At 45.2% G+C, this 27,064-nt stretch overlaps 1 protein-coding gene across 2 annotated transcripts in view; it reads right to left on the bottom strand.

The window, feature by feature from the left end:
• Window positions 1-2,309: 2,309 nt before the first annotated feature.
• INPP5D (inositol polyphosphate-5-phosphatase D) overlaps window positions 2,310-27,064 on the bottom strand; it is a 56,429-nt gene continuing 31,674 nt past the window's right edge. For both annotated transcript variants that reach the window (XM_036389032.1, XM_036389033.2), the window contains 25 exons: window positions 24,916-25,087; window positions 24,369-24,509; window positions 21,577-21,664; window positions 20,825-20,905; window positions 20,588-20,659; window positions 20,191-20,314; window positions 19,088-19,194; window positions 18,460-18,562; window positions 17,260-17,456; window positions 16,369-16,486; window positions 15,788-15,884; window positions 14,603-14,741; window positions 13,827-13,935; window positions 13,584-13,672; window positions 13,260-13,341; window positions 12,028-12,117; window positions 11,752-11,865; window positions 10,541-10,623; window positions 9,439-9,526; window positions 8,567-8,716; window positions 7,703-7,796; window positions 7,373-7,480; window positions 6,586-6,855; window positions 4,049-4,625; window positions 2,310-3,360 (listed from right to left, as the gene is read on the bottom strand). In XM_036389032.1, the coding sequence (XP_036244925.1) occupies window positions 3,358-3,360; window positions 4,049-4,625; window positions 6,586-6,855; window positions 7,373-7,480; window positions 7,703-7,796; window positions 8,567-8,716; window positions 9,439-9,526; window positions 10,541-10,623; window positions 11,752-11,865; window positions 12,028-12,117; window positions 13,260-13,341; window positions 13,584-13,672; window positions 13,827-13,935; window positions 14,603-14,741; window positions 15,788-15,884; window positions 16,369-16,486; window positions 17,260-17,456; window positions 18,460-18,562; window positions 19,088-19,194; window positions 20,191-20,314; window positions 20,588-20,659; window positions 20,825-20,905; window positions 21,577-21,664; window positions 24,369-24,509; window positions 24,916-25,087 (3,296 nt within the window). In that variant the 3' untranslated portion in view covers window positions 2,310-3,357. The remainder of the gene's footprint in view (window positions 3,361-4,048; window positions 4,626-6,585; window positions 6,856-7,372; window positions 7,481-7,702; window positions 7,797-8,566; window positions 8,717-9,438; window positions 9,527-10,540; window positions 10,624-11,751; window positions 11,866-12,027; window positions 12,118-13,259; window positions 13,342-13,583; window positions 13,673-13,826; window positions 13,936-14,602; window positions 14,742-15,787; window positions 15,885-16,368; window positions 16,487-17,259; window positions 17,457-18,459; window positions 18,563-19,087; window positions 19,195-20,190; window positions 20,315-20,587; window positions 20,660-20,824; window positions 20,906-21,576; window positions 21,665-24,368; window positions 24,510-24,915; window positions 25,088-27,064) is intronic.

The following is a 27,064-nucleotide window of genomic DNA, read 5'->3' as shown; positions in this document are numbered from 1 at the left end:
TTGGTCAGTTAGTCCTGACACCCACAGTTTATTCACACATAAATATCTGAGTCTCCACAATGTTATAAAAATGAGGAGCTTGGTCTGGGGGTGAATCAGTTAATTTCTGGACAATGCATCCCTTCAATCACATGGACTATTATTGTATTATCACAAGGACAATGGAAAAATGTAGTAAAATTTTAGCAAGCCTTTCATTTTAAAAACAAGTGGGAGGATACTGACTAAATGGTTCGTTTTAAGCTGTACAGAAAAAAGGTGCTTGGTCCCAGTAGATTACAGGCTTAAGCAACATAATTTCTAACATCAAAATTATCCCCTTGCTATTTTGGAGTGAGTAACTCACCTTAATTTGTTTTTCCTTCTCTTTTTCCTCTTCCTTGAGCCATTTTCTCTAAGACCATACCTTTATCAGGAAGAAAATGTGTCGCCCACAACATCTCAGGAAAAGGCTCAAAGGTGCCCTGTGGTGGTTGTACACTGAGAGGACAAGGAAAGTGGTGTTAGGTGCAACAGGTGCAGGCAGGAAATGGGGGGTTTAAAACTTGCTGTGTTCTGCAACAGAATATCCTGTAGCTGGGAACTTCCAAGCATTTTTGACAGCTGGGTTTCCATGGAAATAAGTACAAAAAGCCTCCAGCTATTTTAAGAACTTAAAATAAAGGATGCCGGAAGGTTATGGATAGATAATACATCTGGGGGAAATCAGTACATTTTTGGACAATTCATATCCTTCAGTTTATGTCTTTTGCTCATACTGCCTGTACCAACTTAACTGGACAACAGCAGAGAGGGTAGAGAAATGTGCCTAGTTGGGCAAGAGGGAGTCAGACTCAGGGATGTCAGAAAAAGTAGCAGCTTGTGTTCAGTTCTGCTTTCATGTGGTTCAAGACATGGGCAGTAAAACCAATAGAGATCATTTTAGAGGCTTTGTGACAGAAATTAAAAATTAAATATAACAAACAGAAGCACCAGACTTATTTGTTCAATTCAATTTTCTGATATTCACATCTGCCAAGCTCCCACAGCTGTTGTTACCACTTCTACCATCCCAAGGCACAGCCAGTCTGGACACAGAGACAAGCACTGTGTAGTGTCTCACCACTTGTCCCACTTCTCCACTCCGTGTCTAAGCCGCTCACCTGAGAAGACTCTCATCCAGAGAGGCTTCAGAAAGCTCTTTACAGAGCCTTCTTTTGAACACTGTCCACTTGCACAAAGCCTGGTGGCATTTGCCACCATTCCATCAGACAGTCTTTGGAACCCCAAGTGAGTAGGCAATCCATTTTTAGCATAGGAATAGGAATGTATTTTTTTTTCTGCTGGAAACTTGGAAGAGAGCTGCTTTTCTTCCCCAGCAACATGCCTTTCTAAAGGACAGACCAAATTAAGTACCTGGATAGATTTTTATGCCTTAGCAAGTCCAGTGTTCTCAAAATCTGTTCATCTGCAAATCTGTGCACAATTTAAGTGGCATTCTCAATCAGGAGAATGTTTACACAGGAAGCTATATTTGTTTTATATCCAGCTTTTAGTTTCTAGACTTCGGGGATTTTTTTTTTTTTTTTACAGTTTAGGGAGTTAAGGATAAAACAGAAAAATCTGAGCTTATCTCATTGTTGAGAAGATATTTTTTTTTTTATAGAAAGCTCATCCCATTTCCATCTCCACACATAGAAAAACACAGCCCAGAATTACTGAGAGCTGATCTAACTCTCTGTATTGGACAGAAAGCTCACCTGCTCCAGGGAGGTTTTACTCGGTGGCCACACAAGTTCTTCTGCCACCTGGAAAGGTGAACTGCTCCTCAGGGCCAGCAAAATACCACAACTACTGAATTACGGTGATTACACAGAGAGAGTTCTGCTGAATAAAGCAAGAGGAGTGTAAGCTCATGATCTCTTTGCTGATTTGTATGTTGTAGAGCCAGGTGCTTCAGTACTGATGCCTTGAAACTCCAACCTGCATAGCAAAAAATCATCTTTTCTTGAAAGGTTTCTACCTACAGGTTGTCCTCTTCCACCCATTCTCACAAGCCTGTGCTTGACCCATTCTCCTCCAGTAAAATTACTGTACCTTTTCTACATTCACACAATTAGTAACTGTACCTGCTCACAGGTTCTGTAGTTTTCAAAGCAGCTATATCCACAGAAGGTCTGTGCAGACAGACAGATGCATTCTCAGTTGTCTGTATCGTGCCTTCCCTGCTCTCCTTGGTGCCTTTGGTGTTTTTCTCTGGGCAGGGACTACTCTCACTGAGCAAGCTGGTGTAACACTCATCTAAAGCTAAATCACGTGACAGGCAGCTCTGAATTTTCAATAAAGAATGACCAGAAAGATGACTATTTTATTATTTCTAAGTAACCAACATGGAAACAATAACAGTGATTAAGTCACAATAGGCTTAGTCTAATAGTAACCACAGCATTAATACTTAACACGAATATAACAGAAATTACGAGTATGTTAACATTATTCATTCTCAGTGAACAGAAGTGTACAGTAAGGTCAGCATTAGTCTATTAAGAATGCTCCAAAACCAGCTGGCCAGTGTCCTCCAAAGCAGAGTGCTTGCTGCCAGGCAGGCTGGGGTGCTGCTATCTGCCCCTGCAGGCAGTTTTACTCCTGGGCTCCCATGGGCCCTTCCTCTTCCCCTGTTTCTGCCTGTGGTCTGGTTTCCCTCTGTTTGCTGGGCTATCAAAGCAGGGCCTGCTTGAAGGAAAAGGAGCTGCAGTGCCATGGGCTGGCCCTCATTTGCTGTGTCCCCTGGGTGGTGCAGGGATGCAGCCCTGAGCTCCAGGCAAGGCTGGCTCCACTGAGGGTGTGTGACCTGCATCAGTATCTGCTATTCAGACTCTTTCCCCACCCTCCCTGACCTCCTTGCTCCATGGATAGGACATGCTTTTGGAGCTGTACCGCTTTTAAGATGCTTTCTTTTACACTCTTTAATAGGAATCCTGTAACACAAAATAGAAACCTTGCTTTTGTAGGAAGGATTTTTTTTTCAATGCACCCTTTCCATCTCCTAGTCCTTGTACCGTACTATCCTCTTTTCCAAAACATTTACTAATGCATGTACTTGGCCACCCACCTTTACATGGAAGTACCAAAGTGACACTCAAAAGAATAACTTGCATTTGGTATTGTGGTCCTGGCCCCTCTTGGTCTGAGCAACATAGGATAAGCTTCTCAGCTAGAACATTTTCATAATCACAGGGAGGGCTGCACCCTCAAAAATAAAATTCCTCAGTCTTTTTTAGAACCAGACTAGAGGACATCAGTGTGAACAAAGCAGTAGTCTCCAGCGTTCTTCCCATCAGGATTCCTCCTAGAGTACCACCAGCTGCTGTGTCATGTTCACTGTAGAGACAAGAGAAGACATCAGCTTGTATATTGTCCATTCTACAAGTTGTGATGGAGATGGAAAAGAAAAAACCCTACAGCCTGTTCAAGTGGGCTTTTTCTTCCAAATGCACTTGCTAAGGCCTCCCCTACTCCTCATACAGCTCTTGTGTTCTGTTGAAAAAAATCCAAAAAACAACACAGAACTAAACAAACTACAACAAATAAACCCACCAGCCCAGGAAAGTATATGTCTGATTATTTCTGTAGAGGGTTCAGTAATGGTTTTGGACACACTGTTCTAAGTTGCTAAGTGTTTACCACTAACTACTAACTACTTTTAATCATCTGTTTATTACTTACAGCAAAGCCCATTGCCCAATACTACAGATTTGTGCTGTCTGGCCAGGATCAACCACTTTCAGGAACAGCACAGTATGCCCAAAACAAGACATAGCAACATACTGACTATTTGCATTCCTCTTCTGGACCACCAGGCTTAAACAGTCCAAGGCCATAGTTTCTTAACATGCCATCCTCTGCAGCAATACTGCTTTAGGATATTCCCTGGCACCCCTTGCTCTGCAAGCCCTGTAGGTTTGTGGGACAGCACTGAGCTTGGATAGGAGTGAGGACTCAGTGACTGAGCACTAGTACTCCAGTGGCAGTGCCATCTCCCACCCCGTTCATTCCCCGAGTAACACACCGGTGTAGTTGTCCTGCTGACCGGGCCCTCCTCCAGCCGGTGCTTCCCGGAGTGTGGCAGCTCTGAACTGTCCCGATAATCGCGGCCCTTGGAGTTCTGCATGTCCAGCACTGCCCGGCTCTTGGAGGGAAGGGGTGGCTTGTTCTGCTGTCCCTGGATGCTCAGGCTGACTTCAGGCCTTGATGGCTTCACGAGTTTTTTGAGTGGTGCCGAGTTTTCCAGTGGTGTTGTCGTCTTTGGTTTGCCTTGACTCTTTTCCCCTGTATTCTTTTCTTCCAACTGGCAGGATGAAGTGTAGGACCGGAATCGCTGTGTGGGCACCAGGAAAGGTGGTGATGGCTGTTTGCCAGAGGCCTTGCTGCACTCAGGCTCCTGTGGCTTTGTGAGATGACAGCTCTGCTCAGGCAGTGGTGGCTGCTCTTTGCGCAAGGCTTTGGGATATTCCTGCTCTTTCTTGGGGGCCACCTTGCCCTTGGAGCCCATGGAGCCATACAGTGGGTTCTCAAACATCTCTGGCCTTTGCTGCCCCTCCTCCTGCAGCACAGGCTCTGCTGTGGATTTCCCCAGGTCAGACGGCCTACAGTCATGGAAATAGGGTGAAAAGGAAACTTGTGAAGAGCAGGCAAGAGAGTCACTGACTGATTTAGAGAGGACATGAATAGTGATTGAGTATGAGCAAATTAAACTGACTGCCTGAAGGGGCAGCAGGAAAACAATTAATCATGGGGAGAGAGAACAAAACTGTGTTTAACAGAGAGAACAGAAGTGAGTTTTATTTTGTTTAATCATTAGTAACATGATAGCAGAAAGCAGATATGCATAACATTGTGTAAACTCCTTGCTAGGTTGCAGTCCTGTCAAAGTGATGTTTGGCTTCTTTTTAAACACAGATAAACTACCGAGCCAAACTGTGCCAGGTCCTTTGATGACTCTGCAACACACACAAATCTGAATTTGAATATTAATCTATTAATCTTCAGATCTCACAGAGAGGATGGAAATGGTAGTCTAGAGGCTTAAAATAAGAGCTCACATTTACTGTGGCATTTTACAACTAGGTCAATCTCTTCTTGCAGCATGGTATTCCTAAGGAAGGGATAAATTTCCTTAATACACCCAAATGCACAGTGTAAGAGTAATAGGTCTGCAGGGTGAGGCAATCCATGTGCATTCCCAGCAGTGCCCTTTGAGCTGCAGCTCAGCCTGGAAAGACAGCACAGCCGTGCAATGAGACACAGCAAGTCCTATGGGTTTGGGTCACTCGACCTGATTTGGCCAGGTTTTCATCTGCCAAGTACTTAAAAATCAGCCACAATATCACTGAGCAGAGTGGAATGGAGGTGAGTGGCACATGTTCTTTGGGTGTCTTCAAATTAGTTGTGTTCCATGTCTCAAGCTCTTCTCTGGCAGTCAGCGCATGCCGGAGCAGAGAGCTCAGCCATGATGGAGCACTGCCAGGTACAGAACAGACCCCAGCAGTGCTGGCAGCTCTGACTACTGTGAATTTGGACTTCCAGAGTGCCACACCCATTTACCAGGAGGCTTCAGCCCAGCTCAGAGAGCAGCTGCCTCTTGAATGTGAAGAGGTCTGTAACAAGGACACAGATTGCACACATGCACTAGGGTGAAGTAGCCTCGTCACCTCACTAAGCTGGGAAGGGATGGGATATTTTCAGTTGCCAGACAGAAATTCTGCATCAAGGCTTGTGATAGAGGCAGCACATGGAGTCTAGCTTCTGCAGCAGCTGGACACTTGTATCATGCCAGTAGAAATTCAGTGAAAGTACTTCACGTATAACACACAAAGGACCTCTCCTTCCTATCCAGGGGAAGGGTCTGTGCCACATTCCCCCCTTTTCTTCTTTGTTATTACAGTCAACTTTGTAAACTTCTCCTTCTCTTCTTTTGGTAGAGAATTAAACCTATATATCAGGTTGAGACAACAGGTTCAGGAGTCTTGGAGAAGACTCCAAGGAGTCTTCACTGCAGCCTTCCAGTGCCTAAAGGGGACTGACACAAAGGAGGGAGAATGCAGACAGTGACAATACAAGGGGGAAGTTTTAAAATTGAAGAGGAGAGATTTAGGTTAGATGTTAGAAAGAAGGGTTCTGAGGCCCTGGCACAGGGAAGCTGTGGCTGCCCCATCCCTGGAAGTGTCCAAGGCAGGTTGCATGGGGCTTGAAGCACCCTGGGATAGTGAAAGATGTCCCTACCCATGACAGGGGGTGGAATGAGATAAGCTTTAAGGTCCATTCCAGTCTAAACCATTCTATGATTCTAAGATTCCATTATTTAATTGTAAGTTTAACTCATTATCTTTGGCTTTCCTTTCACAAAAGTCTGAGGAACTGCTACACTAGTTTTCTTTGAGTATGCAATGTCTGTACTTGTGACCTTCACTTATCTTTCTCATTCTAGAGATAAAATATGTAAAGAATATGCTGCACCTTGAACTCTCTAAACAGATAATGAAACAGTGACTGTGCAGAATGACAGGAGAGAGGAGCCCAGCCTCAGAGCAAAACTCAAACACTCACTGGTACTCTTGACTCCAATTACAAATGCTTCTGCTTGCTGTAGGCTGGAGGGATGGTTTTGGAGATAGAGGTGACAAGGAGGGTGATGTGGAGGATGAGTGACTTTGCCCCATTAGGGAGGTGTTCTCTTTGGACTGCTGCTCATAGTTCCAGAGGGAAGGTGCCTGCTCTGATGAAGGTGTCTGCTTAAGCTGACAGGTTGCAGAGGGCTGCTGAGAGAAGGAAGCCATGCCCAGGTAGTTGGGGTTGCTGATGTCTGTGGGGGTGGACCTGCTCAAGAGAAGAAATATTGTTAGGGAGGCACATGCACAAATATGTTTGGGGTTTTTTGTCTCCTTGCCAGCTACAAAGGAGTTAGTACCCACTGACTGCTTAGATTCAATACTACCTGCCTTTTTTTTTTTACCCTTTTTTTTTTTTTTGGTCACTGTAGCTTCAGAATCAGGGGAAAAGTGGGAGTCCTGTTAGTGCCTCACTCCCCTTGGTCACTGGAGAGGAAGCAGCTGGGTCAAGACAACCTCCCCCACCCCCCAAAATAGTTCCTGTGGCTGTAGCAGATGCTTCCCTTTCCAGGCTGCAGAGAGCACTCAGCTTCTGCAGCCACATATAGGGGCTGTCATGGGTTTCAGGGCCCAGCCAGAGGCTGCCTGCAAGGAAAAGCCCCAGTGAAAGAAGGTGAAAGGACAGCCTTACTCAGACTCATGATATGACTCTTGGAAAGGAAAAGCCAGGCAGTTTGAGCATAGCTTCCCACCCCAAGCTGTCAGAGGTAAGGTGACAAGGTTACCGTAAAATATCCTCCTTTCCCAGGCTGTCTGGAGAAGTGACAGCACTCCCCCAGTAGCGAGCAATGGCTGCTGCCTCTCTGGCCATCAGATGAGTAGATTTTGACTTTCTGTTGGAAATAAAAAGGTTTAGGGATCCTCTCTGGCTTTTGAATGCATTCTCAGCTTTTGAAGCTTTGGGCACAGGAGCATTGACCAATGCTAACCAGAGAGCCACAAAGCAGCTTCCCAGTGCTCAGCACACCTGTTGATGTGGCTCTCACAGCAAACCCAAATTTGCATATATGGTGCCAGCCATTTTCCTGGAACTCACTTACCCACTTGCCCTTTACCTGTTAGCTGGATCCCAGTCTTTGTTAGGCTCTAAATTGCTGATGTTCTTTGGTTTCTGACCAGTGATTTCATCACGTTCAATCTTGACAAAATCTGAAGGAAGGAAGGAAGGGGCACACATATCTTCAGTGTCTGTCTGCTCAAGTTTTCTGTGTTCCTGTGTTCATTAAGGCATCACTTTTTGTCCATTAAGGCATCTCTTTTTGTCCAGTGTAAAACTGTCCATCAGAGTGATGGACAGTTTTAAACTGTTGTTGCTGTTATGTTTTCAACTACTCACTAATACATGTCATGTCTTGTTGACAGAGGAAGAAATGTGTCTTGAAATACAAAAGTCATGATTCACCAAACAGCCACATACAGTCATTTTACTATGGAGGATAATTGTAAATATCATGAATAATTGTAAACGGCTGCTTCTGTACTCTGAACGAGAACAACAGATAGCAAGGTGAAAAAAGCAAAGTTTGTGATCTTCTATCTAAGAAACTGCTCATTGAGAGCCTGACATACTCTTTGCTCCCCAGGATGACTGGACCAAGGAGAGCTTGGAATGGAGTGTGCTGTATCACAAGTGGAAGTAAGGGATCCCCATTCAATAAAACCAGTGTGGGTGACAGACAGGGGGCTCTCTCAGCCTGCTCAATTTACTTGAATGATGAAAAACCCCATGGAATCCAATTGTTCTATCTTCCTGGAAGAGTACAGGTATGCTCCTGAGAGCTAACCATACTCACACCTCCTTGCACTCAGCATCGAAAGCATTCTCTGTGACTACAGGCACTGCAGAGATAATTTTCAATTCCTTGACAGTTATCAGAAATCTTTTGAGGTGAGCATTGCAGAGATATGATGTTCCTTACCATACAGTTTCTCTCTCTGTTTTCCTTGTGATGTTTGTAACTTGATTTCACCTTGGAAGATCCCCGTTTTCTCTCCATGGTGTGTGAGCACAGTATGGATAGGGGCTAAGGATTCTGTTGCTTCTATTCGCAAGGCAATGCAGCCTTCCCCTAAAAGCCAACAGGGAGACAATGAGGCTGGGGCTGAGAAACGAAGCACTGAAATGTTTTGTGCCATCTACTACCAATGCACTGACTGGTATGTAATTACTGCTTTGGATCACAGTAAGGAGCATACCACCTGAGAAATTAGGGACATTTACTTCACTTCATGTGTGTGTGAAGGATTTGGGCACAGGTAATCAAAGTTACCTGTGTTAACTTCAGGGTTCTGAGCTTCCACTCCTGGTAAGGAAAACATGAGCCTATGGCTGCTATTGATGTTAATAGGATTTAGGCAAAGAGCATTTTGTGGACAGGATTTCATTCTCTGGCTGGTGACAATCTGGGAGTCACAAGCACAGCCAAATTTCTGTAGCCAGGAGAAATGCCTCAAGTAAGTGCAAGTGAAATAGGATTTCTATGTTCTGATTAAATGCATTTAAACATGCTGACTCCTGATTTAGTTCCTGTAAAGGACTTTCTTTTTAAACCACAGCTCTTTCAGAGCTGGTAAAGCTCACACAGGTTGTTGCTTTGAGTTCATATTCCTTTAGTCATAATTACTTCACAAAATATTGCCCACAGTGAATGTATATTTCTGTGTATGTTGAGGTCTAAATCAGAGATGTTCAGTCTATAGGAGTTACTTCTAGTCTCTCCCACTCTTTCAGTAGTTTGGAAGAATCTAAGTAGATTTTGACTCATCCAGAACTTTAGAGCTAAGCACTTACCATAAGATTCATCACTGTCTGACGACTTAATGCTGATCAGGATATGTTGATCCAGTAGGTATTCCGGGTCTGAAATAATTGGAGTCAGCTGCAAAGACAAGTTAAGGTGGGTCAATACAACATATGGTTGACAGGAGCACACTTCTCCCTGGGACTCAGTCCCAAATGAGGAAAATCCTGCTGGATAAACCCACGAGGGTATCGTGTCACCTCCAGGATCAGCCTCTGATAATATCTGGATATCTGTGGTAGAAGGCTGCACTATTTGAGTCCCAACATAGCAAATGGAATGCTGCAATTCTGACACTCATGGGATGAGCTGCAGTTTTCTCCTGTAGTCCAGGACTGAAAACTGCCTGAGAAGGAAGGCATCTGGACTGTGATTACAGTCTGCTCCCGAAAAATCTGCCTGGCTGTTGTTGCAATCACTTATTGTAGAGCCTTTCCCCAGCTTCTCAATGTAAGGCACTCTTTCCAAGTCAGCACTTCTGGGCTATTTAGAAGGGTATTGACATGGATATTTGCTCCAAATCCAGGAGCTCCTGTAGTTCTTTCAACTCCCACCATACCAAGAAATGAAGAACAGCTCTGATCTCAAGGACAGGACTTGTGTCTGACACTGACACTCAGAATACAACTTCTGGACACTGATGTTCGTTTTAACACAGGCAAAAAAAATACTTCATCAACTTTTCTAAAATATACCAAGTTTTATCTGACCAGGCAAAGAAACTCCAGGGCAGGGTTACTCTTTAAGATGTTTTATTTTCCATTTAAAACTAAGAAAAATGGTCCTGCTCAAACCAGCAAAATGTTCTCTAAAAAGATGATAAAAAAGTCATGGTCCTGAATGGCATAATCACATCAGCAAAATTCTTCATAGACATGTAAGTACACTGACATGAAAGTCCTTTCCTGCTTACAACATACTCTGTTTAGCCTAAGCTCATCCTGCATTCTTACTGGTCCATTTAAGTGTAAACAAGACCACAACAATGTTCCTGAAAGTAGTATTTATGGAAGTAAAAGACCTAAGGTTGCTTATGGGATCAAAGTGGAAGCTTCTCCTCCATACAAATATGGAGGTATTGTCCCAGTTTACCTTTGGAAGTGCCTCGACGAACTTTACCACAAGCTCCCCTTCATTTCCATCCTCATTTTCTCCTTCCTGGCTCTTTACAAAGCCTGCAAAAGGACAAGAAAGGAGTTTACCAGGAGAGAGAGAGCAAGAACTGGGCTACAAATCCTCTTCACTATGTCTCTTAAAAAGCCTACAAGTATTTTCCTACTTGGATGCAAATTTTAAAAGTATTAAGAAGCCTAAAGTCTGAGCTTTGGATGAATTTTTACACCGTAAATTTGCAAATGGTTTTGCAAGAGCATTGTTAAATGGTTTCATTTTGCAGTTAAACTTGGCACTGAGGAGATCAGTGCATACATGGACCGGAGGATAAGAACATGACAGCTCTTCCTACGCCACTCAAGATAGCATACTTTTGAAATTCTAATTTAAGATTTGTAATACACTGTTTCCATAGAAATTTATGCAAATTTTGCTACAGCCAAAAAATAATCTTTTATGGAACTGTCTTTGACACAGCGCTCTGACATGCGATAATGTGATGAAGCATCCACCGAAGGCTTGCTGTCCCACTTACAAGAGCAGTTCTGTGATGGGAGATTGCTTTAAAAAACCCACAGCAAGGGCATGTAGGCTTGTGTTACATAAACAGCTGAGACTCAGCCCCACAGCATGGGCACAGGCAGTGAAATCTGTGGTGCTGCAGGGTACACAGTCCCACTTAAAAGTCACATCACTAGCATTCATTTCCCTTTCAGTTGATCCTCTGACTTATTTTTTGTTAAACCAGGTTAATTCAATTATTTAAAATTATTTTTTGCTAGGATAATGCAGATGCTTCATTTTGAAATTACCTGATCATTTGTAGCAGGCACAATTAGAAATTTAATCAATCATGTCTTTACTATGTAAGCATTTTCCGTGTGATAAGCAAGATATAGATGTTTCCCATCAAGAAAGGAATTATCAGACTGACAAACAAGGTGGAAAAACTGTTGGAAGGCTACATGTCTGAGCATGAATTACAGCTACCTTGGCTGTGGGGTTTGGACTGCATTGCTGATAGGATAGAATGTCTTGCAAACTACACCAAATCTTTAGGACATCCTTTTTTATGCATTGTAACTAATGATCCACAGAGCTATTTTTTCAGATCAAAGAAAGAAGAAGGAGAACTAATCCAAACATGCAGAAAACTTTGACAGAAACAATAAAGATGGGCAAACCCATACTTTCTAAGCAGCTAGAATGAAACTCAATGTAGAACTTGGTCTGGGACTTGGTCTTCAGAGTAGCATAGCAGTGCAGGAACTCTATCTCCCCTTGAGAATCTGTGTATTTGGAGTCTAGGAAAGAGGAAGAGAAAATAATGTCACTTTCTGTAGGAGATAAAGAGAGGGCATTTTTGAGTGGACTCTTAAAGAATCGGCTTTTTCTCTCAGCATATACAAAGCAATGCATTCTGTATCCAAGGTGAAGATGGCACACATGCACCCAACCTGACTGACCGTTCTTGGAAACAAACTGTGAGGTGACTCCCACTTCAAAGGTGGCAAACACAGGACTGTGGTCACTTGTCATGATGTCAGTGGTGCAGCCTGCCAAGAGAAAGGGAGGATGGTTACTGCCCTGCTCCAGGGAGATCACTGCCAAAGAAATATTTTCAGTAATTTTCCAGAAAATGTAACAGTCTCTCTGGTAACTGTCTCTAGTTAAAAGTGTTTCTCTACATAAACTCCTGTCAGTACATATGAATGTAACTTTTCTGTCAGGATAGAGAAAGATTTGGTTAAGGGACACCATTTTACTGTACTTGACTGTCAGTGTTAGATTCCTCCAGTACAAAAAGCCCTTACAGGCTTCCTGGTTATCTCTGCAACATGCACAGCTAAGTATAGCTCTAATATGGCAGGAAATCACACAAGAGTAGACTGATCCTGCTTCAATGTTACAAAGCAACTTCTGGCCCAAAGTTAACAGTGGGTGACCAAGGCCTGATTGGATCTAAACACACACAGAGTCCCAGCAAACCCAGTCATTCCAGAGAGGCCAATTCAACCCCACACCTCAGCATCATGGGCTTTGTGATCAGATCAGCCTGCTTCATCCCTGAGAGATTTTCACAGCCCTGCTCCCAATCTACACATAGGAAACCATGAACAGCATACTCAGATGCTCAGTCCTATGTATAGTTAATGACGTTTCAGGAACTGGTATTTGAGTCTTTTATTAAACAGGTTTTGTGGGCTTTTTCTCTTCCCTGAACTGCACTTCAGTGATGCTTCTCAGCAGGAAAGGGAACAGGCTCTTGGTACCACACAGTTCTTCTGGAATACGATTTGATACAAGAGATGTGTTTGCAGCTCCAGTCTCTGCAGACTGGACTGTGCACACAGGGTCTGTCCTGCTGGCACTCACTGTCAGGAGTTCCTGGTAGCAACTGCACAGGAAAAGTGGTGGTTGCTGCCAAGAAATAACTGATGTAAAATGATCCTACAGCATGGTCTAAAGTTGGACAGCTGCAACTGTCCAGGTGGTGTTCTGCATATAAAAGAATAACAGAATGAATTCCCAGCCTGTAAGGTTACAGGCAGAGATTTTGGATCCCCTCTGCCTCATTTAACATCAGGTCCCTCTATGCTGAGTGCCTGGCAGTGCAGGGAGATCCTACAGACTCTGTTCTGAATCATTTCCGTTTCAGACTGGTTGCCTTGCTATCGACAATCTGTTCTCCACCCACCATAGGACTGACACACAACGTGCACCATGGGGTAGGATTTCCAGAGCACTCGATCACACCAGGATGGCAAGTTGTACTTCATCTGCAAACCAAAGCAGAAGTAATGTCAAGAAGGAAAGGAATGGGAAAGGGCCAGTTTACAAAAGAACAGGAAATTCATTCACCCAAGCACCATATATATGTGTCAAGTCTTTTTGTTTATATTGACTCCTTTCAAAACATAAGGGCAGAAAACACAGAGATTTGTTTAGGTCCCTTTCTTCTGCAGGAGTTGCTGTCACAGCTGTGCCACATACCTCTGAAGGGAAATCAGTTTTAACCTACCCCTGTAGCTTTTTGCTTGGTGTAAACATACTTCTCCCGGGTGCCTCTCTCAAAGCGGTAGGTTGGAGCAAAAGTAATCTCCTCTTCCTCTAAAACAGGGAAAGAACTTGGTTACAGCTTGGCCATTGGGAACCCTCAACTGGGCAAGAGAGCCACTGCCCTGTACACCCTGCCCCTGCTGAGGCTGGCAGAGAAAGCTGGTGGATGTAGCAGAGGAACCTGCCAGCCAGTACAGGATCTCACCGAACTGCAGGAACACCTTTTGGTCTCTTCTCTCGAGGAGAAGCTGGTCGAAAGCCAGCAGCTCCGGATACTGCTGCTGCCTGATCTTCTGGATAATATTCTCTGCTTCCTGCCAACAGGGAAACAGCAGAGCTGCAGATGATGCAAAACCTTTTATAAATACTCCCTTCACAGGTTAACTGGTGAGTGCTCCTGAACTGTTTGACAGAGCTGTAAGCCCCTGCCACTTCCCTGTCCTTCCCGTTACTGAAAAGCCCCAGCCTTTTTTGTGTGGCTGAACATTTGTCTATCAAAACAGGTATTGAAATGCCCACACATCCCCTACACAAGAACACACACACTCACAACCACATGCACATTGACACTGAGCTTGGTGTTTTCTCCCACATACTGAAACCTATCCAGTATTTATGAGGGCTTGCCTGAAGGCCTCTTTCAGCTATTCCAAGCTCTCCAACCAGAGCAGAAAGGCAATCTCTGGATTGAGCTATTCAGGGACAGATGCTTGTTCACAGTAGGAATGAAAGTCGGGAGGTTTGGGGAACCAAGGCTGCCTGAAGCAGCAAAGTGTGCCAGATGCCATTCCTGGGTCCATTAATCCTTAGAGAGGGGAAAGGGGATTTCCTTACTCTCCTTCAACTGGGGCCACACTTGCGCCCTGGGGATCCCTTCTGTCTCCCCCTCTTTTTGTCATGTTGCCCTAGATTGGAAGAAGAGAGCACTCCTATAGCAACAGAGTGTGCTGTCCCTGCAGGGCTTCCTGCAGCGTCCCGCACCGTCGGGGGCTGTTCCACACGGTAGTTCAGGTCTCCCAGCCAGAAAAGATGAGTAAAGCGATGAGTGATGTTAAATGGACTCAGTTTCTTATCTCCCAGGGTCAGGAAGCGCAGGATGTTCGTGTAGTTCTGGTTGCGTCTGTCAAGACAAGAAAACATCTGCCTGACATCCTAAATTGCTGTGTAATTTCCAAATGCCTGGGATGGCAGAGGCTGCAGCTTTACCAGGAGGGAGCTGCTCCACCTCAGAGCTACAGAGGAGCAGACCAGAAACTGAGGACTTGCCACCCCAGCAGACAAGCCCAGGGAATGTGCTCCTGAAGCCACTTCTGCTGTCTTCTGGGGCTGTGCTTTTCTGATCTACATGTCCTAGAAACCCAGCACTAGACTGTTTCCTTCAGATTTCAGCAGCAAACACATAACTAGATTTTGGCAGCTCTTCCAGGCCCTGAGGAACCCTTCAATAGAAGTTAACTTCATCAGTAGCAAAGACCCTCTGCAGAAATCCCACACCATCTGTTTCCTGGACCAGGAAAGGATGACAAGGCCAAACTCTTCATTTCAAGTCCTCTTCACTTTCAAAACCACTCCTTCCAACTGCTCCAGCTCCTCCCAGTGTGGACACTGATTTCCCAGTGGTGTCAGGATCTTTGCCTTCCAGTCGTGTGCTGACCAGAACCTGCCTAATCCACAAACCCTTATTTCACAGCTGGGTATAGAGAATTAATCACCATGGGGATATTCCTCTACACCTCCCTCCTGGTATTCCTGAGGGATCTTTCTGTGTCCTAGGGCTTACAGCACTACCTACACTGAGAAGGAAGACAGTCCCCTTCAGCACATTATTTTGGGATGGGAAAAGCCTTCCCACATTTCTCTAAAACACTGTAGATCATGGAAGTGTTTTCCTCATGCAGTGGGTTTTCATGACAGGTCATGCAAGTGTTGTGTGAGACTTTTCCATTTGGCTCTGAAATAATTTTGCCATCCATTTCTCCTGCACCCATGTGCTATGGTCACATAGCAGAAGTCCCTTGTTTAAATGCCATCCCAGAAGACACTGAACAATTTTTTTATGGTCAGGAAAACATGTTTGTGCTGCCTGGTGGGCCCTCATTCCAAACATGGCCCAGAGAATTTCACCCTGGCTCAACAGCCATTTTTGAGAGGGGAGGATTATCTTACCTGTGTTTCTTTTCACTTCCTGAAGTCAAATGGCTGTTAACAAACCCAAAGGAGGTTCCATTAAACATGAATGACACCCCCACTGCTCCTTTATTACCTGGCAAAAGGGAAGCCAAAAATGACAAAAAATTAATCCACCTCCAGGCTGAGTCTAGCAAAGATAATAAAGCACCTAGCATATGTGAAGTAAAGTGGAGGATGGAGAAGAGAAATTCACTTAACACAGAAAAAATTAGTGCATACAGCACAGATTGTGGGAGCAAATTTTAAGGGTGCTAAAAAATTAGTTGAAAGGAGAGAAGTGCAACTTCCTTGTGAAACCCAAGAAAGAGCAATCCAATAGCCGATCAAAAGTGTTTGCTGGGAATATAAATATATATATGTGTGTGTGTGTGTGTGTGTGTGCTAAGTATACACACAAATAGATTTCCTCTCTTACAGGGTGAAATATTACCAGTGCTAGTGGGATGTAACTTTAGGAGTGTCACATAAATGTTGCCCCAGGAGTGTTGTAGCAGAAGAGCTGTTCCCTGGGGGCTGAGCAGATGCAGCTGCCTGGGCAGGCCCTGCCCGTGCCTCACCCAGCGTGTTTGCGATGCCCGTCTTCACATTGGCTGTGCAGATGTGGCTGATGCGGTTCTCGTGCTCTGGCTTGGCCAGGACAACGATCCTGATGTTCCAGAGGGTATGGATGGCTATCTGCAGGAATGGGAAGAGTAGAGGTTATATTTCTGCAAATACTTGCCAAGCTGCACTGTGGCTGCAGCCTTCCTGACTCCTTTGATTGCACTTCTACAGAAATTTTCTTCTAGTGCTCAGGATATGTTTTCAGTCATTTTAATCAATGCTGGAACCTTGCTATTTTCTAGTTTTTTTTTTCTAGTTAATCTTTGGATTATCTTGCTTGCCCAAAATAGTTTCCCAATCACAGTAAGAGTTAGCTTTCCAGATATGCTTAGATTTCTTTCTTGACATCACTGAAACCCAGGAATGTCCAAAGCTGGTCTTAATAAGGTTCAAGTTTCTCTTATGAAAATGTTTTTCTACTCTGCCTGTACTGTTACATCCTACTTTAAAAGTAGGATAGGCAGTAGCCTAGGACAAGATCTAGGCTACAACTGGCTCAGGAAGTTTAACAGTCTCCTCCTTTTCGAAAGTCAAAATAACACCAGCACTTGACTTGAGTGCTCAACATCTCCCCTTGCTCCTAGGCTGGCAGGCTCCCTGCTTTGGCCAGGGGTGGGGGAGTCACTGTCCATAGCAACAGGTCCATCTAGCCAACTCCAGGGGGGCATCTTGTGGAGCCCACAGACATATTCAGTTCATTCTCCTTCACCCAAATGCGATGAAAATAAAGGGAGAGCTAGGGAGGAGGTACAGGCAAAATCCCACTTATTACCATTTCTTTTATTTGTACAACATGTACACCCTCATTTCCTGAGTTCCATGCAATAGCTGGAATAACCACTCACCACTTTGAAGCTGATACTGGTGATTTCCTGCAGAGATTGCCTTAGGGTCTCCAGCCATTCCTTCTCCCCCTGGGGATCCTCCTGGGTGCCAATCACATAGATGTCATGAGGGATGTAGTCAGCAGTGTCATCTCGGGTCCTCCCCTGCCCCTTGGAGAGGAACCAGGAGGTGATCTTCTTTGGGGCTGGGGCTGCACCTTTTATTAACACACCAAACACCAAAGGAAGTCAGAGCACGTCCTATCAAAACCAGGATGAAGATAACACACGGGGACAGAAATGATGGGCTTCATATCTCATATCACTTTTTATCAGCCAGGGCACACTATTCTAAGATGACAATGACCTTACCCCCACCTGAGTCACTGAGAAAGAAGTGATTCTGCTTTTACCACCTTCCTTTTGTTGATCAGTTTTACAAGGCCAAGGCTAGCCAGGAGTAAAGGCAGGGAGCTGTACTCCTCCTGGTCTACCACTGCCTTGACCTTACTCCTTAAGGATGGTCAAACACAGGCAGCTCAGCTCACAGCAGCTGAACCAGGCTTCTGTCCCAAAAGGGAGAGAAAAAACCCCTATATTCCACTGTCCTCAACCACGCCTTGTCCCCTTCTCTAAGTACCACAGACACTCAGCTGTCTTCCCGCGCTGGACATGAACTGGCCCTAGTCAAATGACAGCAGCTGATGTGCAGTTTTGTCACAGCATAGGTCACAGCATATGTGGCAGTTGAGACAGCCATGATACACAGAGTATCATCATACAATTTCAGAAATCTTCAACCCTTACAGAATAACACTACATCACTTCAGAAGGTTGCAAGCATCTGCCCTCCCTGTTCTTTAGCCCAGCCTTTTATCCCCTCCTGTTGATGCCCTGCACCTGTGTGCCCTCTGCTCCCTTTGGTGGTTGGGCAGTGCCCCTGGGCACTCCATGGCTCACTGCTGTCAATGCTTCACCTGCTTTTCACAGCTGTACCCACTGGGGATGAGGCTTGGCCCAGCCCCACTCCCAATTGCTCCTGCCTTTCTGCAAGGTGGACAATGATGTGCACTGCTGCACCAGCTTTGTGCCAGCCACAATTCCCTGTCACTTGAGCAATCCTTCAGAACCCAACACAGAGATTCTGGAGTTCATCGTGCCAGCTGAGCACACCTTTAGGCAGTGTCTGAAGGAGTGCCCATGGCAGAAGGGAGCCCATACCCATATTCCAGGTGCCAATGAAGATGGTGATCATATCAGGCTCTGGTTGTTCCGAGTGTTTATTCTTCATCTGCTGCAAAAGCTGGCAGAACCCTTCTCTCTTCTAGACAGAGAAGAGCAGAGAAAATTAATGAGATACTTAACACCTCTGACATGACCTCTTGAAATACCTGCTGAACCAGGAAATTCCCAGCACACTTGAAGGGCAGATTAGCTCTGCACTATCCTGAAACCTTCCAAGAGGCTGCCTTTCCTGTGGAGCTTTTTTAGGCATTTAGCTTGAGCACTGAATGCTGAACTTTAACAAATGCTGAACTGGTCAGAAAAAAAACCTTTTCCTCCCTCTTTGTCTATAAGAACCTTTTTACCGTGGCCATCTTGACTTCTTGCTTCTCCCCATTGCTTGCTCTGTCCTTCTGCCTCAGTGACAGCACTTAGATGTCTAAGACTCTTTAGATAGTACACTTGCTCATTTTCTGGATATTTCCAGAACAAAGGAGAAATTTATTTTTTACAAAGGCAACTACTGTCCTTCAACAGTTCCACTTTCTACCAAGGAATGCTCCATGTTCCACTCCCACCCAGCTACCTGCTCCAAGCTGGCAGGAAAGAAACACCATGTACATACCTTGGAATCAGAAAAAATATATTCCTTCCGCTGTGTTTTTTCTTTTTCTGTTTCCAGAACAATAACCAGCTTGTTTGGAACCTTCTGGGACTTGATGAGCTGCAAGACTGAACACAGGCTGGGTGTCACGAGCTGCAGTCACTGAAATAAGGGTCCCACCAAAATGAACAGAATTCTGCTCAAAGGATTGGGATTTCCATGGTATTTTCTGTCTGTGCAGTTTGCCTTGCAGACCTGCATTTTAAGGTTGCTTAATCCTGTTCCCAGTAGGAACAGGTTTGGACTCCAAGTGAAGAGGACCCTCAAAACTCTTCTGCTTGGAGCTCTTTTCCATCCCAACCTGGCAGTGTGAAATAAAGCCTTAACTTTGTGCAGGCAATCCCCCTGTATCCTGAGCCAGCCTACATGTGTTCCTTCCCCATCTGTGAAAGAGGATGTAAGACTTCATTTGGTGGTAAGGGTGATTCCTCCCATCTAAAATAGCAGCTAATTATTATGAACACCAGGTGGAGAAAGCCATGCATGAAAGCTTATCGTTTCAATTACTGCCAGCAACAGGTTGATTTTCTAGCAGGAAAGAGCCCAAGGGTATAATCTACTCTCTCTGTCTCAACTTCAGTGAGCTGCCTGTTCAGAAAGAAAACAGAAAAAAAGGAAGTTGTTTGAATCAGGCAATCACAGACCAAACTGGTGTTGCCCGTGATGAGAGATACCAATCTACATACAAAAAAATCAAGGGAAAGTCACTGAAAAATGTTACTGAAACTGAATGTCTGGCTTTTTACCATCAAAAATCATCACAGAAGTCAGCATGTTCCTGCAGAATGTTGGAGTTTTTTTTCAAGTGGCATTGTTTTTCAGAACAAAAATGGTTCTATTAACCAGCTCTATGGGGAATCTTCTACTAAAACCTGCTCCCTTGCAGTGCTGATTCCAGTGTCTTCATTTAGACCTGGAGAATGGGTCTAAAATAATCTGTGAAAGTTGGTTTTCCCAGTACAGAGATATCTGTGTCTTGCTGACTGGTGCTCATGCATCACCCAGGACCTAGCAGAATTCCCAGGGCCTAGTTCAGCATTTGTGACATTAAGCTGACATCTTACTTTTCTTGTGGGTATAAAACTTGTCTTCTGGACCATCCTTAGATCTCTTGATAATCAGTTTTCCCATTTCCACATCCACTTTGAGTTGCATTTTTGAGAAAATTCCTAGGGAGTCAGTTTTCACCTAGAGGAATACAGAGAGGTTTTCCATGAGGGACCTTCTACACTTCAGTCACATGTATTACAAATGCAGCACTTCCCTCGATTCCTGGACACATATCATTATGCCAATCTCACCAGACATCTCTTAGACATTTTCATGGTACCAAACAGCACCCAGGAATAGCTGTTATCTCTGTGGCAGCACAGAAAACTTCCCAGGAGCTGAGATACTGACATAAATCTGCATTACTGTCCTTCCACCTTATGATCAGCATTGTTAAAGGAGTAAATTTACCTCAAAAGTGACAGGGGGGATAAGGGAGCGCCGGTGTGTTGAATCAGGACCTTCAATCAACAGTGTTTTCACCTGTAAAATAATTATGTGTAATTTATTGCATTTGGTGATTCCGCACTACACTGACAGTAATGAGATGAGAAAAAAGAAACCTTACAGTGGCAGAGTACTGCACTGATGATGAACCAGAGGCAAAGGAGGACAAGAAGATGATATAAAATAGCTTGAAAATTCTACCTTTTCTTCAATAGATGACAGCAAAGAAATCAGCTGGTTGAGTTTCAATACAATATTGACTGGACTCGCTTCACCAAGCATCTGAAACCGCAGCACAAAACAAAAAGAGAGAGGGAGATGGGTGATTACCAAGCCCACAGAGCACAGCCTGGAGTGCAGTCCCAGGAACACCTCACACAGACCAAGGAGCAGCACTTGTACCTTTGCCACTCTGATCTACAGCGGGCATCACAAGAGCATGGGACATGCAGAAGTGTGGGAGGCTGGAAGGACAAATCTGCAAACCTGTTCCACAGGGCTTGAGGCAGCTGGCCATGCATGGGAGTCAGCTTGCTGCTGGGGGCAAGCTCACATGACCAGGCCTGGGGCTCAGCATACAGAAATCCTGGGCTTTTGGTTTTCTGTCAGGGGGAGGAAACTCATGGGGACTTACGTGGGCTTGGGAAAAGGAAGGATGTGGCAGTGAAACATCCTGGAGTGAGGTTTATGGAAAAAGAAGTGTGCAGTGCCAGCCCACATTCTGAGGGAAGATAGGGAGGTAGGAGTCCTCAGGCAGGAGCAGGACAATGACACCACGAGATAGAACTCACTGTGTGCCCTCTGCACTGCAGCAGAATGAGGCTAAGGAGAATAAAAGTGGCGTGTGCCCAGTTGTACCCCACTGGCCATGGCTGCACACCAGAGCCATCCCTGCCCCCACTGACAGCCACCCACACACCTGTCCTGCTCTTCCCACCTCCCAGCCCCCTTACCTGGGAGCGCTGGTGGGCACCAGGATGCAGCTGCTGCTCAAACACCTTCTGGATGGACTCCAGAGATGGGAGAGTCCTCGAGGCCTCACTGGGAACACAGACACAGCACAGGTCTGAGGCTGTGGAGGCTCCCTGGTCTGTTCACACTCAGACAATGCCACACAGACAAGATGACAGGCACACGTTCACATTGGGCACATGCCCACACTGAGCCTGCCCTCACCATGTGCCCCCTGAGCTGCGGGATGCGTGATGGGAGCAAATCCCAGTGCTTGGTGATATGGTCAAGAGGGCAGCGTGAGTCACACAGATGACTTTGCCTTGCAAAGCTGGAACATGGCCATACTGGCTGCTCCTTGGGTTTTGCTTTGGATGTTCTAACTTCCTAAATCTCCCCAGAAAGGTATCCCAGTCTGGGCAAAACCTGAAGATATGGGGTACAAGCAGCATCAACCCAACTATGCCAGCTCGTAGATCCAAGTGCACTCAAATGCCTCAGAGCCCAGCACAGTCTGGTGCCTCTGAATGCTGCCGCTGTGGGAGCAGCTCGGTTCTTACAGGGCCTGTGCAGCTGCTGAGGACAGTGCTGGGGACTCCCTATGAAGAGGAAACTAATTCACAGATATTTAATCTCTCATGACTAAGAGAGGCCAGGCCCAGCAAGGGAGTGGAAGAGGCAGCCCTTGATCTCCTGAGCAGAATCATTTACAGGTAACAATGAAATTCCTCCAGCACTTCCCAATGAGATTCCACAGGATGCTCATTTGTTGAAACTCTGCTGTGTGAATTTGGCACAGAAGCTGCATGCTGATAATGACAAGACTTACCCCAGCAAGAGCAGCCAGGGAGCAAAGGTCAAAAGGAAGGTGATGGTGGTGAGCAGCACTAGGATGCTTGCACTGTGTCTAGTCAACTGTGGATATTAATGATTTCCCTCACTTTCCTAAGTCTGAATGGACTGGATCTTATTCCATCTTTGTTAGGGAAAGTGGCTCCAAAGCAAAAGCATGCCTGACTGAAGATATTTCTCTAGATGCTGAACCAAGGATGACTAATTGCCTAAATTAAACATTCATGTTTGACATTTCAGTCTAAAAGACTTGCTGTGGGACACACAGGAGTACAAGGCACTTGTAGGAATCTGGTTCTGCTAATTTTATTCCTCCAATGCCACTATTCAGCTCTGATCACCTAGGGCCAGTGTCACTGCAAACAGTTCTGGCCCCAAATCCAAGAGTCCCATTGATTTCTGCAGCCATGGAGTCAGACCCCAGGAGGCTGCAAACACTTGCAGGAACATTGGGAGAAGTTTAGTTTGAGAAGAGTGAAAGGATATTTACTGTGATGTGCAGGCCATCTCTTGAAAACACCACAACACCTGTTTGAAGAAACTCAGGAGTGATTTCCCATGGAAAAAGTGCCCTCTGTTCACAGTGCAACATGTAGGCTGTGTGTGAGGAGGAGGAGGAACAGCTCCTGTGGGTGTTCAAGCCCACTAAAACCATAGGGTGGTTTTAATTACATTTTAAACTTCTTTTGTTTTCTTCTCTTGACAGTATAAATACCTTTAGTGATCTTCATTGAAGTGTCAGAAGCCTGTGTGTCCACATGCAATGGAAAGTCGCCAGAAATACTACAGAAAATCTGGAAATGTTAAAGATGTCCTGGGAGTTGAGGGAATTATAGCCTTACTGCATCTCCTTTCTTTCATTTCCCCACATGCATTTATGAGGAATAGGGTTGTGAAACCCAGATAAACTTTAGTAGAATAAGAAGTTGGAAATGGGAGAAACCAAACATGATTACAACAGCAGCACCAGAGGTATTTTAGTAACACAAGACTCTCACTTGTGATTTCATTTGATTTGAGCTTCCACTGTTCAGGTTTATTCTTATCTGGCCACCTCCCTTGCGTGTAGAGAAGCAAAACGCTCAGGCAGGGTGCAGAAGGGCAGCTCTTGGAACAATCTGTCCTCAGTCCTCAGAGGGGCTTGTCTGTGGGCAGCTGGCTTCTAGGAGAACAGGATCAGGCCAGCAGCACAACCAGCCTCACCTCTGCATACACCAGACAGAAGGGTATGGCAAGCCAGGGAGAGAAGTGTGGAGATACGTGCCCTCTGCTACAGAGTGCTCCAAGAGCTCTGCACAAGTTTGGGCTGGTCCCTTTGCTTACAATCAGCAAGGGGGAAATAACATCCTTCCACCAGAGAAGGAAGGAGGTTTGCAATGTTCTAGCACCCTGTCAGAGTTTTTCTATTTGTGACATGGAAGTTCTTCAAACAGGAAAGGTAAAATTTGTAGAGTCAAGAGTCTAGGCTTTTTCCTTTTTTCATTTCAGCTGGCCTTCACCAACATCAGTGGAATCACTTCAAGTTCACAGTGCATTAGTGGGAAGGAAAATCAGTGTTTAAAATCTAGTTATACACTAATTTGTGCTTGTTTCCATAAATGGCTTGTGCTTGACAGTCCTGTGGGTGTCATTTATGCATTACCAAATTATGCAGTTAATCGGTAAGTGCATTTTTTGTTTCGTTTCTTTCTAAACAAAGCATAAAATATAATACTCTACTGTCTGAAACCACCTAGAAGAAAACTTGATTGTCAGAGCTGTCCCTTCTATATAGATTTCATATCTTTGGACCAGAATCACAGGTCACGACATCTAAATATACTGGTTTTGAGGGCAAGGCAATTTCCTGTGCCAGAAATGAGGGTTCTGAATGCTTGCATGTGGAACCTTTGTTAGACTACAGTGTTATTGCATTACACTCTGAAAACCAGCTTCTATTTACCTGAAGAGTCCTTTGCAAAGAGCTGTAAGTAATTTCTTCAGTTGAGGAAGATTGCTTGAGCCAGTCTGCACCATCTCAAAGTCACTGATGATGTGAACTCGCAGGTAATCCTGGATTAGTTTAAGATGCTCGTCAGAGACACTGTGAAGTAAACAGACAGGTCAAAAGCCAGCTCTTCTCTCTACTCCCAAATATCAAACAGCTTTCTTATTTTTCTCAAATTCCCACTGTTTAGCCACATGGCTAATAATCCAAGTTCTCTCAGATATTACTCATCCTTTATATTAGAAAACTATACCTCAGTGGAGAAAGTGTATGGGTGATTTTAATAATTCAGAAATTTATTTTTTTCTAGACAACAGCTGGACTGTAAACAGCAGTCAATGCACACAATGTTGATCTGATTCTGTTCTTTATTTGGTGGTATAAATGAGAGGTAATCTTGTTGAATCAAACAGATCCTCAGCTGTTCCAAACACAGAGGCCCAGCAAGCACAGAACTGGGCTGAAGGCTGGTTCAGCAGCCCTGTCACTCGTCCTTCCTTACCTGCTTGTGTCCTGGTACTGCAGTCGCTGGAGTAGTGTCTCAGAAAGGGACAGTTTATTCACGTCTGCCACCCGTGAGTTTTCGGGGAGAGAAGAGGCCTCCTTTGTCTCACTGCTCGGCAGTGCCATGAGGATGTTGCGTGGGGGCAGGACAGGAGGTGTGGGTACCAGGTCTAGCGAGAAGGAAAGGAAAGGCACAGTCATTCCAGCACAGAAATTGGATCTCTTGTCCCTCACCCCAGGCAGGGCAGAGCCCACCCTGCAGGGGCAGTCTTTGCAGATGCCATCTCTTCTGACAGGTCTGTGGAGGATGTCAGAGCTGGGAAGCTCAGGGCTCAGCACTGGCCCACCTGTGTTTCCAGGGATGGCAGTGGTGTGAGAGCAGTGGGATGAAGTGTCAGGCTTGAACCTCACGTGCAGGCAGCACATGCCTCTGTCTCTGCCTGCCGTGAGCCCTGGCCAGTTTTGACTCTCCCATCTGCACAGCAGCTGTGAAGGTTAATTTGTTAAATTGAATATAATGCTTAGAGAACATAGCTGTACCTCACCCATGTCATTCCCATTATCATGGGGATCTGCTACTGAGGCAGAAAGGATGGAGGGACATGATGGAAGGAGCACCAGAAACTGCTAATGGAAAGAAGCAAATGACAAAAGTAAGCAGAGATGGAGAAAATAGACCCCATGACCCAGTGTATAGGGGCTGAATATCCTGCCTTGTCTTGTGGACATTGAGTTGGAAGGAAAAAGGATTTTCCTGCTGCTTATCATATCTCCCTCTCCTTGGAGAAGAGTGGGTTCATCTCCACTGATCCCAACCATGTTTACCTTTCTTTTCATACTAATTGTTCCAACAGCTTATTACACATGTTGTATTGTAGCTGGTTGAGTTGTGAGGTTTTGCTTGGTTATTTCCTAATGGTGGAATTTGCATTACAAAAAGACCCCCAGGACTGACCTGCTGCTTCTGGGCTGCTGCAGTGATTCAGAGCCACCACAGCACTGAGCCATGGGTGGGTAATCTGCAGGGTGCCCATCTTCCACCTCTGCAGTTTCACATGTAAGATAATCAGACATCTGTAGGCCTGACGTGGCTCCACCATGATGGCACAAAGTGCCTTAACAAAGCTAAATTCTGTACATGAGCAGCCCAGATCCAGTGCTAATCTCCCTTCATCTGAAGGCTCTTAGTCTTGGATAGAACTTCATTCCCTGCTACTTGCCTCTCTCTGTATTATTTTTGCTGTAGTTCCCTCCTCAGCCCTGGGAGCTGGAGGCTCAGTACAACTGGCCAAAAGCCAGGAATATCTTTCCTGAGCAGATTTGCAAAATTTTCTTCTATTTCTTCCAGAAAATTGCATACCAAAATCTTCCAGCTCCTGTTAGATATAGAGTGGATTCCATCAAAGGGTTACACAGACTCTGGGTTGCACAGGCACATCAGTCTGCCCTAGCTCACAGGGCCTGTCTGCCTGTCCCGGGGATTGTGTCATTTACACAAGTTCGATTGCAGTGCTTATCATTTCCAGACAGACATCACACAGGACAGGAAGGATGGCTCTGTGGACGTGACCTTCCTGTAGGAGAACTATGACATATCCAAGGGGTGATCCAGGAAAAATCCAAGGAATTATCTGAAACCAGTGAGTGTCAGTAGCCCACAGTAGCATTTGATATAAAATAGTTGGGATGATGCCAATCACACCTCTTCATCATACACCTGCCTCTGTACATGGAGTTAGACTGTCTGCCACTGCCAGAGCTGTGCCCTCTGCTTTGGACTGTCAATGTCCCCTGGAGCAGAGCAGCTGAGTGGTTTCAGATGCCCCTCAGCAGCTGCAGGTGCATGGCACAGCAGAGAAATGTGCTTCAAGCCCCAAGGGAGCATCTCTATTTTGAGAGAGGCCTACAGATGCAGGACAAGGAGAGAGGGTGCAGAGGTTTGGGAGATGGCTGGACATAAACAGCTGGAGTCCAGATAAGGACAGCAGATTAACCACTCCCACACCAGATGCAGTAGACTTCCACAGAGGGTCTCAGTGTATTCCCTCAGGTGAGCTAAACTGATGCTCCAGGTGCTGTACCACAGGACACATGAGGGTTCACTGCCACAGGGCCTTGCCAGCTCAGGCCTCTCTATGCTCTGCTCT

The sequence above is a fragment of the Molothrus ater genome, chromosome 10 (assembly GCF_012460135.2).
Source record: "Molothrus ater isolate BHLD 08-10-18 breed brown headed cowbird chromosome 10, BPBGC_Mater_1.1, whole genome shotgun sequence".
Taxonomy (NCBI): domain Eukaryota; kingdom Metazoa; phylum Chordata; class Aves; order Passeriformes; family Icteridae; genus Molothrus; species Molothrus ater.
Note: the sequence above shows the minus strand (reverse complement) of the source record. Positions and strands in the feature narration are given on the sequence as shown.